Raw genomic sequence first — 16,248 nt, forward strand, 5'->3', positions numbered from 1 at the left:
ACCATGAGATGCCGGGTTTTGATCGGACCCTTGTTGAACATGAATTACGCATCAAAGTTGGTTGTAAGCCTTTCCACCAGCCCCATCGTCGATTCTCGTCCAAAGTATAGCTCGGCATAAAGGATGAACTAGTTCAACTTTTAAAAGTTGGGTTTATTCGGATCGCTCGATACGTCGAGTGGCTGGCCAATATCGTCCCTGTGCTAAAGAAAAATGGTGCCCTACGCATCTGTATCGATTTTCGTAATATGAACCTAGCAACGCCTAAAAACGAGTACCCGATGCCGATCTTTGACTTGTTAATTGATGTCGCAGCATATCACGAGATCATATCCTTCATGGATGGGCATGCCGATTATATCCAGATTTTCATTGCTGAGGCTGATGTCCACAAGACTGCCTTTCGGTGTCCTGGGGTACTCGGCACATACGAATGGGTCGTCATGCCATTCGGCCTCAAGAACGCCGGGCTACATACCAACGCGTTACGAACACTATTTTCCATGATTTAATTGGTACCATCGTCGAAGTCTATATCGACGAAGTGGTCATTAAATCAGCACGACGGCAGACTCATTTGGATGACCTTCGTCAGGCATTCCTGCATATGCGCCGGCACAATCTAAAGATAAATCCCGCCAAATGTGCTTTCGGCGTATCAACTGGAAATTTTTTAGGCTTCCTCGTACATCACCGTGGTATTGAGGTAGATGACAACAAGGCTCGCGCAATCATTAATGCTCCACCATCGACGACTAAGAAAAAATTATAATCGTTGCTCGACAAGATCAACTTTCTCCAACGATTTATTGCTAACTCAGCTGGGAAAATGAAAGCCTTTTCCATGCTTTTGAAACTCAAGGACTTCAACACCTTCGAATGACGTGCCGACCACCAAGAGGCATTCACACAGATCAAAGTCTCTCTAACGACTCCACCGTCCTCGTTCCTCCACGACGGAGTCAACCTTTTAAGCTATATATCTTGGCGACTGAAAAATCCATCGGTTGCCTTCTTGCACAAGACAATGACGTCGGGCGAGAATAAGCCATCTTCTACCTTAGCCGAAACCTCAACTCACTAGAGATTAATTACTCCGCTGTTGAGAAGCTCTGTCTTGCCTTATTTTTCACCGCGTCAAAACTCAAACATTACATGCTCCCGTCAGTCACTCAAGTTATCGCCCAGACCGATGTCATTCGTTACACGCTCACTTAGCCGATCGTAAAGGGCCAAATCAGTAAGTGGATGATGGCCAATTCTGAATTTAGCTTGTAATATGTACCCTAGAAAGCTGGCAAAGGTCAAGCTCTAGCCAATTTTTTGGCCCATCACCATTCCCCGTATGAATTTGGGACATTGACATCGGCCTGATATAAACACGTGATAATTATTGGACGATGTACTTTGATGGTTCTAGTACATCAGTCTCGGCTGGCGTAAGGATCATTATTCAATCCCCCACTCATAATCGTTGGTATTTTCTCTCAAGCTTGATTTCGAGTGTACGAATAATCAGGCCGAATACAAAGCCCTTGTTATCGGCTTCGGCGTGCTGCATGATTTACGGGCAACTCGTGTCCTTGTTCTTGGTAACTCCGAACTTGTTATTAATAAACTCAACGGGGGTTTTCGTTGCATGAGTTGTACTCTGACGCCTTACCACATGGTTGCCAGCTATTTGGCCGAATCTTTCGATGACGTAACTTTCAAACACATTTCACGAGTTCATAACACCGATGCTGATGAATTGGCTCAAATAGCTTTCGGAGCCTAACTCATGGGGGGCAAATTAGGCCGAGAAATACCTGTGTCACGACAAGCACATTCGGCCTTGATTAATCAGCAAGTTCTCCAACGTGGTTGTGTGATCCGGACACGGGTCATGTCTTTACCTTCGTTGTTAGAACGAAAGGACATGATTGAGATTTGTGTAATCGATGCATTACCAGACGATTGGAGAATGATGATGATATGATATATTGATAACCTCAACGAAAAACAAAACCGACGGACAAAAGTTCATGCCACAAACTACGTATTATACCAGAATGAGCTGTATCAAAAATGTGAGGATGGGTTACTATTGTTGTGCCTCGGCCCGCAAGAAGTTGCTCAAGCGATGGCAGAAGTACACGAAGGTATTTGCGGAGCTTACCAATCTAGACGAAAAATGCACTGGCTGCTTCGACGGCATAATTATTTCTGGCCGTGTATTCTGAAAGATTGTATTGAGTATGCAAAAGGGTGTGTACAGTGTTAAATCCATGAGCCTATACAGAGAGTACTGGCCGAATCATTACATTCGGTCACCAAACCATGGCCGTTCCGAGGATGGGCCATGGATGTTATCGGTAAAATCACACCATCGTCTGGTGCAGCCAAACATACATGGATACTTGTTGCAACAGACTACTTCACCAAATGGGTCGAAGCCAAGTCATATGCCGAGCTAACGTCTAAGGAAGTTTGTAGTTTCGTTGAAGGAAACATTGTGACTAGATTCGACGTGCTAGAAACAATCATAACAGATTACGGTACGATTTTTACATCCGACAGATTTAAGGACTATGCAACAAATCTAAAGATTCGACTCGAGTAATCTACGCCATACTACCCGCAGGCGAATGGGCAGGCCGAAGCAAGTAATAAGGTTCTTATTGGTATCCTTGAAAAAATGATAAAAGAGAGGCCAAACATGTGGCACTTAAAGATAAACGAAATGCTATGGGCTTATCGAACCTCTCTATAGACAGCTACCGGAACCACTCTGTACGCGTTGACTTATAGACAAGACGCAATGTTATTCGTCGAGCTAAGTATAAACTCGTTGCGAATAATTAAACAAAGTAGTTTGTTCAGCGTCGAGTACAGTCAAGCCATGAGACAAGAGCTCGAAGATTTAGAAGAAGCTCGGCTTGATGCTTATAATTTATTAGTGGCTCAAAAGAAGATCGCCCAGCGTGCATATAATCAACGAGTTAGACAAAAAACGTTCGGCGAAGGAGAACTGGTTTGGCAAACCGTACTACCCGTAGGAATTAAAGACCCCAGGTTCGGCAAATGGTCGCCGAATTGGGAAGGGCCATTCGTTATTCATAAAGTCCTCGGCAATGAGGCATACCATTTTAGAGATCGAACTGGTATCACAAGTTGCCAATCAATGGAAGGTTTTTAAAGAAATAATATCCAGTCACATAGGAGATACGAGAATAAAAATTCATTTCATTTCATTAAGTTCACTACATTGGTTGATCAGTTTACAATAATCCTAGGGTGATGAAGGAAGAAAATATTTAAGAACAACCTTCAGCTTTAACCATCTCACCTCGCTTATCGTGACCTCAGCCTGCCGATTCCTCTTGTTCATCTTCAGCTGCTTGACTCGTCGCATATTCAGTCAGGCAAGTTTTGCCGCCTGACTCAAAATCCTTCGCAAGCTCAGAAGCAATTGCCAACCTTCGATTTTGAAGTTCGGTAATTTAACGGTCAAGGTAGGCCAGGGTCTCATTTTTCACCTTTAAAACTTCGACCTTCGGACGAATAGCGTCTCAAACAGTTGTTGTAGCTTTCAAGTAATCGTCAACCCAAAAAGCTTTCTCGAAAATACTGAAATATTCTCAGGTCCGTTCCAAGGCGGACGACGCTTGAATGATAGCTTCGACGCTCAGTTGACTATCAGCTCTAAGTTCGTTCAGACATGCACCCACCGAATCAAGGTCCTTACGCTCGAGGACTTACGAAGCTGAGAGAGACAAAAGCTCTTATAACCGAACAAGAACAGTTGATTCGACGGGTTTAGTTATAGCTGCCGAAGGACCAGCCGCTCCCGAAGTGCTTGATAGAAGATCATGAAACTTAACTTCCCATAAAGGCTGCACATGAAAACAGTTTAGGCGCAAGGAAAATCATAAAAGAATGTAGCAAGGAAGATTTGTTTTAAACCTACTGTGTGGAGACTTCGGCCATGTCTTCAGGTTCATTGCTCGAACCTAAAGAACTTAATAGCCGAGCCCAATGTTTCAGACTGCTTCTAAATTCACGCAGCCGATGAAGGTTATCTACGTTCGATGGCCACTGAGGTGGCCAGGAAATATAGATAACACATTTCGGCACATAAAATTTTCGGTGAAATGAATAACTGGGCACCTGACATTTAATATTTTCTTGGTTCAGACTTGTTATAACAAATTGACAAGAGAAAGTAATCGAGTCTTACAAAAGTCGAGGTCACTTCTTGAGAGGGGATGCCAAGGTCTTGGTCCTGCGGGTGAATTGAAGTTTCTGACGTCGCTTCAGGTTCAACGATAGGCCTATTTCCGCGATCGGCTGCAGGAGGATCAACCTGATCGGCAGCCTCAACCACGAGGGGAGGATCAACAGAAGGAGCTTGGGTTGGTCGAGAGTGACTCGTCGGCGGAATCTCGTCACTCTCATCATCTTAAAACAAAAAATGTTAATACTTTTTTTACTTAATAAGTAAAAGGATTTGACAGCATAATCATACCTCTTTTAAGATGACTGCCGAATGTTTTGGATTATTGGGGAGATTCTTCCCAATTAAAGGGGTTGTCTTCCCTAGTACAGGTACGTCTGTCGACCCTGGAGTTGTAGGCGAGTCGACCGACAGTACGGCAACTGGCTCAACCATGACCTCGAGGACTTTAGGTTTTGGTTGAGCTTGGGTTGTCAGGCTGGCTGAAGAAGGCCGATTCTCCGCCGAAGCCTTAACAACGGGAGCAGAAGGAGAGGCACTTGGAGCAGTTGTCTCGATGGTGTGGTTAGAGATAACATGAATCTTCCATGCTCCCTTCTTCACCAATTTCTTGATTCGTTTTAGGGGACGGAGAGCTTTACCTGTCGTCTCGACGTCCGGGTGAGGTCGTTTGCTCGATGTGTTTTGTGCGGCGACTTTGGTTTTCTTAAAGGAATAGGCCAATTTTTTCTTGACCACTGCCGGGTCGACCAGGTCCACATGTTTCAGTACCTGAACGCCTAAGAAAGTGAAATCTCGTTAGTAAAACCGTTCAAATGTTTGAAGAATAAAGGTAGAAACAAGGGTATACCTTGGGGCGCCTCTTTAGATTGAGGGGCGGAGGTTTTCTTGGGCTGGTCACCAAAAATTTTGTTAACTATTTCCTCGATCGAAAAGCCAAAAAAGTTATGAGTATATTCTTCCCACCAGTCGCCGAAGGTATCGGTGCTGAGAGATTCAGGAACAGCTGGTCGAAGGTGAAATTTCTTACACCGTTCCTGAAATTCTTTCTCGGTGTCTCTACACTCCATTTCTGAGGAACCAGAGACATGCCCTCGGCTTAGAAGGGAGCGAAAAGAAAGTAGAGGCACCGGGCAACCTTGGAGGTAGTCGAGCTGTCAGGCGGCAAAATGGGGGTGGTAGACTTCCCAACTTTCTCGGTGAACATCGCAATCGAGGGGAAGGTCATGAGTTAACACGAACGACCCTCAGTTTTGACGAAAATCGACGTTTTCACTTTCACTCCAAGTTGACGTGGGAAGTCTGATGGAGTAGGGGTATTCTTGACAATGACATATCAAAAATTCGTCATTAGAAAAGACATCAAGGCCGAAGAGGTGTTTAAAGACTTCTTCAGCTCAGTGAGGGGGCACTGGTCGGGATGTCAACTGAAGGCCGATCGCTACAGTAGACTGGAGGCCGGAGACTTCTGGCTAAAGTGTGGAGAAATAAACCTGCAGCCAGAGTTGGAATACCCAGAAATGTCCATTCTGGTGCGGGTCGATCTTGTTGATGGTCATTTCTGCCAGGCAACGAAGAAGGTTGGCAAGGATGGTGGACTTAGCGCTAGGGAGTGACTAATAGCTAGGGCTTCTGCCACCGGCATATTCTCAACCAAGCATTTATTTGACTTGGTACAACAGATGAACTTGTTGTACCAGTAAAATATGAAGGCTTCGTGTTCCCCCTTTCGTAGACTCGCCTCCCCTCGACCAGCAAAATGGAGGATAAGGGTATTGTAATTCAAAAAATTCTTATGCAATTTCTGAACCTCTTCTTTTGAAGGCTCTTGACCTTCTTGGCTCAACGTCTCGACGTTCCGATCGTCAAACAGCGCATTGAGGTCAAGATTGGATGGGCATTCAATAAGGGTGGCGTCGACCGGAATGCCAGAATGAAGGGTTCCGATGATAGCCGAGATGTCGAGGATGATAGGAGTTATAGGGCCAAATGGAAGGACCATGGTGTTGGTGGCCGAACACCAAAGGCTTAGAGCGGCCATGAGAAGTTCTTTATCTATTGAAATTTCCATGGTCGAGAGCTTGATAGCGTCGTGGATACCAAAAGCCTTCTACTCTTTACTGAAGAATTTTTCCATTCGTATGACCTAGGCCACCCAGTTCACATTAGTCGAAGGCCAAGATCCTTAGGGTTTTGTCTGGCACCACATCGACTAGTCGAATCCCTGCAACAAACCTGTTAAGCAGTGTTTTTTGAACAAGTTGGTGATGGATGACGACACCGTGTCTTTGAAGAGTGGGCCTAAAATTTTGTGAGTAGTGTTTAAGTTACCCTCAAAACGCAGAGTCTTGATGGCATGTTGATCCATGAAATCCTTGCACTTGTTGTACTCAGGGGAAAGTTCTGAGACAAATGAAGCCATTGATGAAGGCTAAAAATTTCTGAGATGGAAGTTTCAGATTCTCTTGTTTTTTAAGGTTTTGAAAACAGAGCGGCGAGAAAATTTCAAGGGTTTTGGAGAGCGTAAGGTACGAATGGAAGGGATCCAGGTATTTATAGGCATTTGGGACGGAAGGCTAAACGTTTGATTTTCAAAATCAAGGGTAGAATCAAGTGGGAGAGGTACTAATCATTATAGATGCTCAGAAAATCGAGGCGAGAAGTCCAAGGTTTTCACGGTTTAACGACGCACGATGGCGTGTTACGGCGGGTGTAATGTGAGAGAGACGTTTTGGCGGTCGCATGTTTTCGACGATCATGATTAAAGGCTGCTAGGGTAACCAAGGGCTTGACATGTGGCATGACGGTTTGGAAATCGAGATCGTGGGGTTACGTATCATAAGTGCGCATGGTGGTAGTTCCCAAGAGTCGGTTTCACTTCTTCAAGGTCGAGGGTCGAACCAATGAGTATAGGTCGACGACCTCAGAAGCGAGGGGGCAATGTTTGGGCCCAAAAATATTGTTTTGGGTCGAGTTTAGAATTGTTCTCGGGCTAGTGTTGGTTGGGCCGAGTTTAGAATTCTTCTCGGCCCAGAGGTCGTGTGTAGGTGTCGTTGGGGGTTATCTAACTCATGGGACGAGCAGTCGAAGTTGGCCATTCCCATCGGGGAATTATGGGATGTGGATGAGTCATATTATGAGAAGGAGTTTCGACAGGATCAGGATGCTGGAATTTGAGATTGAATACGGCCTGATAACGAGTTAAGTTCAAAGTTCTAGTAGGAGTAGGATTGGCCGAGATAAAGTTGGATCAGGGAAAAGAGTTCTAATCTGAGAATGATTGGGATTCAATACAGGTTGGCTATTATAAATAGGGAAGGAATACATTGAAACAACCCCCTCAAATTCAACACACAAACTGCCTTGTGCAAATCCTCGCTCTACGCGAAACATCTCAACAACCTTGAGATTTTTGTTTTCCTTTTTCGCCAACACAGCTTCAGTTTGGATAAATAGCACTGTGAAGGCAACCGGCGAACATCTTCAGTTTGGATAAACAGCATTGTTGCCGTAGAATCGGCCGACCGTGAAGCACGTTCAGTTTGGATAAACAGCACTGCGACAAGGCCGACTGGTTATCTATCCAAGTCTCGATCGAGAAGGATTTTCGAATCCTTATCAGCAAAGGTTATCTCAGTAGCCTCTTCGACGAAGTGAGGTGTTACGAGTTACTGGGCTCGGCACATCAAATGCTGAGTTGTTTATGATTGGCTATTCGCAAGTAGGTTTTAGAGTTCGACATTCTGATGGCCAAACCACTTTCACAATCAAGACGTATATTTGTTTTAAGTACTTGTGTCCCTATACTCTAGTGTTGATTCTGCGTGTTTATACTCTTACAAATATAATCACTGTGATCGAATCCAGCACTGACGATTTGTGAACTTCGCATAATTAGTAGCCTTGTCTTCAGGCTCTAGAACCCAAAGGCTGAAAATGTTCTTTCCTCGGCCGCAGTTGCAAGATCGAGAAGTCAGCAACGCACCCAACGCAACATCAACAAATCTTACTCCTTGACCGAGCTCGACCGCGAGTTGGCACGCCCCGCATACAACTGAATGACGTAGTTAGCTTACTAATTACTCGGCCTGCGCGCCATGTAGGCTTGGTAGTTTTTAGGGTCAACATATAGTTATATAAAAAATAATAAAAATAGAAAAACAGTAAACATCTCGAGCTTCCTTCCTCTCCTCCTCTACACCAAATTTTGCTAATAAAACAAAATCTTATAAAAAAATAAAGAGAAATGTGAAATTATTTATCGGGTTGTGTTCTCCACACTTATTCTTTTTTCCTTACACATCTTTCTCAATTTTTAAACGTGAAAGTCAATGAATTAAAGAAGATTAATAAATAAAAAAATAACGTGTAAGAAACAAAAAAAAAATTGTATAAATTCAATTATATTTAAAAAACCAGAGAAATTAAAAACAATTAAAAAATAAAAAGAATTTGAATCCTCAGATGCTGATGAGGATAATCACCTAGGAGAATCCTCGTCAGGTCCTTTTTATAAGGATTCCTATCTTTCAATCACATCTGTTTATCGTATATCGATTCGTATCTTCCAATCAATCGTATATCGTGCGATCTATTTTTAGTAAGGACTGTTTATATTTAATTTTTTTTAATAAGGACTGTTTATATTTAATTTTAAATAAAAAAATTTAGAAAGATACGGGACGAGGATCCTCTCTCGATAATCACAACCATCCATTCATTGGCGTGTCGCCGATTATTCGTTTCTGAAATTCGAGCATCTTGGCCGGCACAGATTCTCAAAAACCCCCAACAACCTCTGCATCCGCCAGACCTCCTAGATTTTCTGCCTCCTTCTCCTCTGGTCTCCCTAAGGTCTTCCACCCTTCCCACTCCCCTCGCACCCATGGCGGCGAACCCAGAAAATGACGAAAGGACCCTCCACGACGAACTCTCCCTCCCGATCCTCCTCGCCGATCGCGTTATCAAATCGGCCCAGGAAGCCGAGTCCTCCAAACTCGACTGCGCCGACCTTGCCAAGCAGGTTGACCGCCTCTCCCAAATGCTCCGATCCGCCGTCCGCATCGCCGCCGCCACTCAGTCCCTCTACGATCGCCCAGTCCGCCGAATCGTCGCCGACGTGGCGAAGAACCTTGACCGGGCGCTGACCCTGGTCCGGAAATGCAAGCACAGTGGGGTCCTCCGGCAAGTCTTCTCCATCACCACCACTGCTGATTTCAGAAAAGTGTCGAGCCTTCTGGAGTCTTCGATTGGAGACATGAAGTGGCTTCTCTCGGTGTTTGAGTCTGACGGCGCCAACCTCTCCCTGCCGCCGATCGCCAGCAACGACCCGATACTCAGCTGGGTCTGGTCATACATCGCCACCATTCAAATGGGTCAACTCAGGGACCGAGTCGAGGCGGCTAACTCGCTTGTTTCACTCGCTCGGGACAACGACCGGAACAAGAAGATAATCGTCGACGAAGGCGGCGTGACGCCGCTGCTAAAGCTTCTGAAAGAAGGGTCTTCTCCTGACGCCCAAATCGCCGCCGCCAGTGCTCTGTTTCACATCGCCACTGATCAAGAAAGGGTCCGAATTATAATCGATTTGTTGGGAATTAACGTTGTTGTCTCGGTTTTGGGCGATTCCCCGATGAGGGTTCAGGTGTACGTGGTGAGATTGGTGTCGGAAATGGCGGAGCTTGACACGGTGGCGCAGGAGGTGTTAGGCAGAGAAAATGTGATTAGGCCTTTGGTGTCTCTGCTGGCAATGGACACGGTTCTGGATGATCCGAAGGTGCAATCGGGTAAGCCTAGCATTCATAATCTTGTTCAGATTAATAAGCAGTTAGCTGTAAATGGTTTGAATCCGAATAGCCGTTTGTCATCCTTTTCGAATCATTATCATTCGGATGGTAGTAGCAGAGGTGGCGGGCATCATCGAAAAGAGAGGGAGAGAGAGGCGGAGTCCAATCCTGAGGTGAAGCTTGAGCTGAAAGCCGGCTGTGCCAAGGCATTGTGGAAACTGTGTAAAGGGTGTTTGTTTAATAGTCGAAAAGTTACAGAGACGAAAGGGTTGATTTGTTTGGCAAAGATTATTGAGAAGGAAGCAGGGGAGTTGCAGCTGAATTGCTTGATGACTGTGATGGAAATAGCCGTGGTGGCAGAGTCCAATCCCGACCTTAGAAGAGCGGCTTTTAAGCCTAATTCTCCAGCAGCAAAGGCAATTTTGGATCAGCTTTTGAGAGTGATTCAGGAAGAGGCTAATCAGGAATTGCAAATTCCTGCCATTAAAGCAATTGGGTCATTGGCAAGAACTTTCCCGGCTAGGGAGACCCGGATAGTTGGTCCTCTGGTTGCCCGGCTTGGCAGTGCGGATGTCGATGTGGCAATTGAGGCTGCCATTGCATTAGGGAAGTTTGTGTGTACAGATAATTTCAATTGCGTGGAGCATTCCAAGACGATTATTGAGTTTGATGGGGTTCCTTCTCTGATGAGATTGTTACGGACAACTGATCGAACTAGTGAACGGGGTCATGTCAATTGTTTAGTACTACTATGCTATCTAGCATCGCATGTTGGCAATAGCAAGGCTCTTGAACAAGCGCGGGCATTGAATACTCTTGAGGGGGGAGCTCGATATCTTGTAGCTCAATATCCCGACTTGAGGGATTTGTTAGCCAAAGCCATACACAATCTCACACTTTATCAGGCTGGAGCTCATCCCCACAGGCAAACCTTCATACCGTAAGCACTTGCAGTTTCAGTCATGTGAGTTTATCCTGTTTTTGTAACATAGAGAAGCAAATTGATTTATCGCCACCATAACAAATCCAAAATTGAATGGTGCACGAAATATTTATTTGTAATTTTGTATCATAGATGTATGATCACCCTACTGTGTCAGCTATTGTTTTTTACAAGATGAGTGGATGTTTAGGCATGTATCAGCAATCTGTTGCACATAATTTGAAGGTATCTTCTTCTTTCGATAAAGCATCAAACTTTTGTTTCTTCCCGTCTTCCAAAACTGCCTATGCAATGTTCATTCGTCTTGTCGATATAAATGGTTGTGTGGGACATGCATAGGTGTAATCTCTGTTCTATATTGGTATGGCATCGACAAAAATGGAATGATGTGTTTCGAGTACTTGTTATTTTGGATCATAATCTGGAGCTTCTGAAAGCTTTCGATACATTTTAGATCTTCAAATGTACATAGAATTTCTCTGGAAGCCAAGAGGTAGGTACTCTTTTATGTTCTCTACTATGTTGTATATATGCTGATGTTTTACTTATATTATAGTTAAGGCACTCGTTTTTTAGGCTGGCACATAGCATGATCCTCTTGCCTTACCTCCCTGAGCTCTTTAATTCTACTGTCACTCTCGTATGATGATGAGACGGCATGAAACCGCCCCTGGACGGGATCAGTAACAATTTTCTCGATGGCGATAACATTCTTCAAGTACCTAACACGTTGAACGGCCAAAATACCCTAGTATTTCTACTAGCTTGAGTTCTGATGTGGGTGTTTGGCAACCTTTTGTGGTTTCAGTTGCAGGGATGAAGAGAAATGCAGCTTCATCACCTCTCAGCAAGTAAAAGGGAACCCTTCATGAAAAAACGTAATGATAAAGACCCAAATGAAACCAGTAATTCCTAATCCAAAGGACCAAAGAGCTATATAAGGACCAATAGGTTGTTAGAGCCCCTCATGGCCTCTCTGCACTTTTTTGGGCTTTTAATTTATATTTTTTTGGGTCGAATTTGTAGTTTTGTTATACAAAGAAAAATTGGTTATAAAGAGCTCCCCATGGCATTTCTGGGTTGGTTATGATAGGTTGTGATCAATTAAAATAAACTTAAGTTAAGTTTGCTGTTTGTTGTGTCAAAATGTGAGATGGACTGCTGGACATGACTGGACAAGATAGATTATGAATACACAATAAAGTGAGGTATCTAACCTATCCATATATACGGGTTAAAACTCTTGCCTAACCAATTCCTGTCAATCCAATCCTTTCTCTGAGACTCAATCTCATCCAGTTCACCAAATGAGTCCTTAATTCTTGACAGCAATTGATTAGAAATAACCAAATTATTCAAACTGAGAGGGACATCTTTTCTAATTTCTAAGCCACCTTAAGCATGTCATTAAGCAACTAATGACAATAATTAAGCATGTCATTAGTTGCTCCTCCATTCAAACCATGAAAGTGGAAACCAATAGAGACATTAAACCACCACTTTCTCTGGCTCTCGTCAGAGATTAATTTTAGGTTAATTATCTTTGATGAGAAGCTAGTTATGAACATGATGAAGCTTTAGAATTAAGCAAGCAATAGGCACTTTATGTTCTAATTTATTAATTAGTTGAATCTTAATCCTGTCATAATTACTATTACTCATCAGCCAAACTGCAAATTGTGTAGTCTATGTAATTGCAGTCTCCAACAGCATAACTATCCTTTATTTGTACCAAAATTACAGATCTTACCACTGCCTGAATTCTTCACGTCAGGAAAAAAAAATGCAGAGATATTGAAACAAATTTCCTACAATCTAGCTCCTTTGATTCCCTCTAAAGATAATTATACAAAAAAAAAAAAAAAAAATTATCTACAATTTATTAAGGAATAAAATACCCTGCCCTTTGATTTTTTTTTTTTTTACCTTTCAATGAAGAAATAAAATACCATTTAAGATATTTGTAGTAATCCATATATAAAATTTTGTAGTAATTCATATAAAAAAATAACATCGAGACTAATAACAACATACCAATAAAAAATATATGTATGAAAACAAACCTACTAAAACCGGAAATAAACGTACTAGTAAACAACGTTGAAGAACAAAAGTAAATGTACCAATCAACGATATGTATAATATTAATCATACCCATATGATATTAAATGGTACAATCCATAATGTAAAAAAAAACAACCGTAACAAAATCGTGAAAAAAAACCTATCAATCAACGAGAACAAAACTAAACGTACCGGAAGCTAAAACTAAACGTACCGAAAGCTAAAACAAAACGTACCAAAAGCTAAAACTAAACATACTAATCAACGACATGTACACCCAAAAATTAAAAACAAACGTACCAATCAATACAAAACCAATATATGATAACCAACAATAAACGTACCATTATCACTAATCAACAATATGTACAAATTTAAAAGTATACAAAATAATTATCTAACAAGAAGTATCTAACAAAAAGTATACTAAATAATAAACAAACAAAAAAAATCTAAGCGTCCATCATTTCATTTATTTTTTCAATTTTAGGATAAAAAAATGTTTTGAACGAAAACAAAAATTAAAAGAGATAATTGGATAAATATGTTGAGCGATAAAACCAAAATTATCTCCTAAAAAAGAGTCCACAACTCCTAAAATACATGAATAAAAAAAATGGCCGGATAAAAACAAATTATCTCAACTAATTAAAAGGACAAATTTAGAAATTAATATGTAAAATTTTAATTTAAAAAATACAATTATTATTTTTGAAAGGTATAGATGTTTAATAAAAGAAATTAAAATTTTGAGCGTTTAAATTTAATTAACTCTAATATTAATGAATTCATAAGTGTTTATGCATTATAGCATGCAACAATATTAATAATCAACTCATGCATAACCACGTGTTACAATATTAATATATATGGTTATACTAGGGTTTACGTACGTAATGTAACACATGTATAACCACAAGTTACAATATTAATAACCAACTCATGCATTATATATAATATGAGTGAACTGGATATACCACTATTTCTATACATCCTTCCATTATTTTTTTTGAACAAATACATCCGTCCATTATTAGACCATAAACTATTATAAAAATGCCTCGTTTAATTAATATGGAGCTTAATTATAGGGTAGTGCTATCCATACATTCTTTTTTAACTTTTACATACCCCTTGTTAATTAATTTTTGTTCATTGATCATCTTGAATTCATTCGATCCGACAACCAAAAATTAAGTGGATATGTGGAAAGTAACAAGGGATGTGTGGATAACACCATCCTAATTATAAGCTACAATGGCTGATAAAACTCTGCCAGATATATGCATGCATCTGGGAAGCTCTATCAGCAAGTGAAAAGTGTTACATTTTCGGATTTCCAAAGATTTTGTGTACCAGATTCAAAGATTGCTCCTGAAAAATGTTGAACTAGCCGGAGGCATCATAATTTGTGCTAATACAGGCCAATCAAGTAGAAAAGCTCAAACCCTTGACCTAATTGTGCTTTTATTTCTGCTCTGTAGAGAAATATTCAAAACCCACCAGATGAATGTGTAAAACATGTCACGATTATGACTCAATTACTTGCACAAAAGCAAGCACCCACCTTGTCGGGTGCCGTTCGTACTAATATTGGTCTCAAAGGGCTCATTAGCTAAAGCATGAATTCCAAAGTTCAAATGAACAATTCTTTGTTTGACCAAAAGGTCGAGCAGTACACTACATTAGCAGTAGTACTTGGCATCTTTGAATTTTTAATTCTTTTCATCTTTACTTGAAGAGAAAAAGTGCAACAAGAAGACCATCATTCGTTTCTCTGGGTTCATGCATGCATTGATATTTTTTTTCACCATATCTGCAGTCGGTTCACTTCAGCATTTAGTTTTGCATATATATATATATATATATATATATATATATATATATATATATATATATATATATATATATATATTATACAAGCAGTAATGAGAGAAAGAATACAAACGCAATACAACAAATACAAAAATAAATACTTTTAACGGCTTAAGTTACAAGATTCTTGCACAGATACATGTATGCTTATATATATTTCAATAAAAAAGTAGGGGTAGATCGTATGTAATTCCTAATTATACCATTCTTAAGTTCGTTTTGATGTGATTTGTTTATAATCACTGACCTAACAATTGATTAATGTTTGGACTTGGTGATTATGCTCTTAGATGTTTAGATCAGGAGTAAGAAGCAAGCAACTTCAGCTTAGCTGTGATCTCATGGATTATAACATAACAGAAAAAGGAAAGGAAAGAAAAGAGAAAAGAATATTTAATCAATGATAACTGATGTTTAGTCTGTATTAAATTAATTACTGTCACCACAACGAGGGTGATTTTTCTTTGCATGTTTTAAATCATGGGGCAGGAAGGAGTCACGGCCAGTATCTGTTAGGTAACACAGCACTATATTCATATAGTCTTGTGTGAGTTATTGCTCCTCAATACCTCTCAATTCGTTTTCCTTCCATATAGTTTTTAGTACGGGACAAGCTAGCCCACACTATATGTCATGAGTTATGCATGCATGGTTTTAGAAGTTTTGGAAGATTACACTAATGGAGGAACCAATTGGTTAAAACATGAGTAGTTGAACATTAACTGATGGCTTATTTACGTAAGCGTAATCAAAATAGAAGGAATTGGAGTGAGGAAGAATTGAATTAAGGAGGAGTTGGAATGAGAATGAGTCAGAATCGGATTCCTTTTGAATAATAGTCCAGCAAAAGAGGTCGTTTGCTAGACAGTGGACAATGTGGCTGGCAAAAATGGAATTATAGTAAATATTTAAGGGCAAAATGAGTAAGAAAAATGGATTCCGAATTTCCCTATACACCCGGAATTGAATTCCTTATTTTGTGAGTCCCACTCCCACCCCCACCTTTCTATTTACTCCCCAAGTTTAGCAAATGAAGGTATACCCCGTAATCAGAATTCAAATTCCCATTTTGATTCCGGTTACGGGTTCGTAAACACGCTATCAAATTAGCCTAGTGATGAAGGACAAATATAAAATGATTGGTAAGAACATACTAGTTTCACGGTTCAAAATTTGAAACCGTCCAACGTAACCAAAAGAGTAACACCAAACACTAGCTCTTCTTCATATAGAGCAGATTGATAGCTTTCTATGATCATTTTTCGTGACCCACTATTGGCTATATGATTGAGTACGTACTCTGTAATGGTATGGCCTACGGATAAGGTGTTTAGGGTTAAGGTATCTTGTGTACCTACAAAAAT

At 41.0% G+C, this 16,248-nt stretch overlaps 1 protein-coding gene and 1 pseudogene across 1 annotated transcript; one reads left to right on the plus strand and one right to left on the minus strand.

Moving 5' to 3' along the window:
- Positions 1-3,862: 3,862 nt before the first annotated feature.
- LOC126625599 (uncharacterized) lies at positions 3,863-5,286 on the minus strand (annotated as a pseudogene).
- A 3,595-nt stretch (positions 5,287-8,881) lies between these two features.
- Positions 8,882-11,191, plus strand: LOC126626898 (uncharacterized). The gene has a single exon (XM_050296300.1). The coding sequence runs from the start codon at positions 9,102-9,104 to the stop codon at positions 10,944-10,946; it is 1,845 nt and encodes a 614-aa protein (XP_050152257.1). The 5' UTR covers positions 8,882-9,101; the 3' UTR covers positions 10,947-11,191.
- Positions 11,192-16,248: the final 5,057 nt, after the last annotated feature.

The sequence above is a fragment of the Malus sylvestris genome, chromosome 6 (assembly GCF_916048215.2).
Source record: "Malus sylvestris chromosome 6, drMalSylv7.2, whole genome shotgun sequence".
In the NCBI taxonomy this organism is placed as follows: domain Eukaryota; kingdom Viridiplantae; phylum Streptophyta; class Magnoliopsida; order Rosales; family Rosaceae; genus Malus; species Malus sylvestris.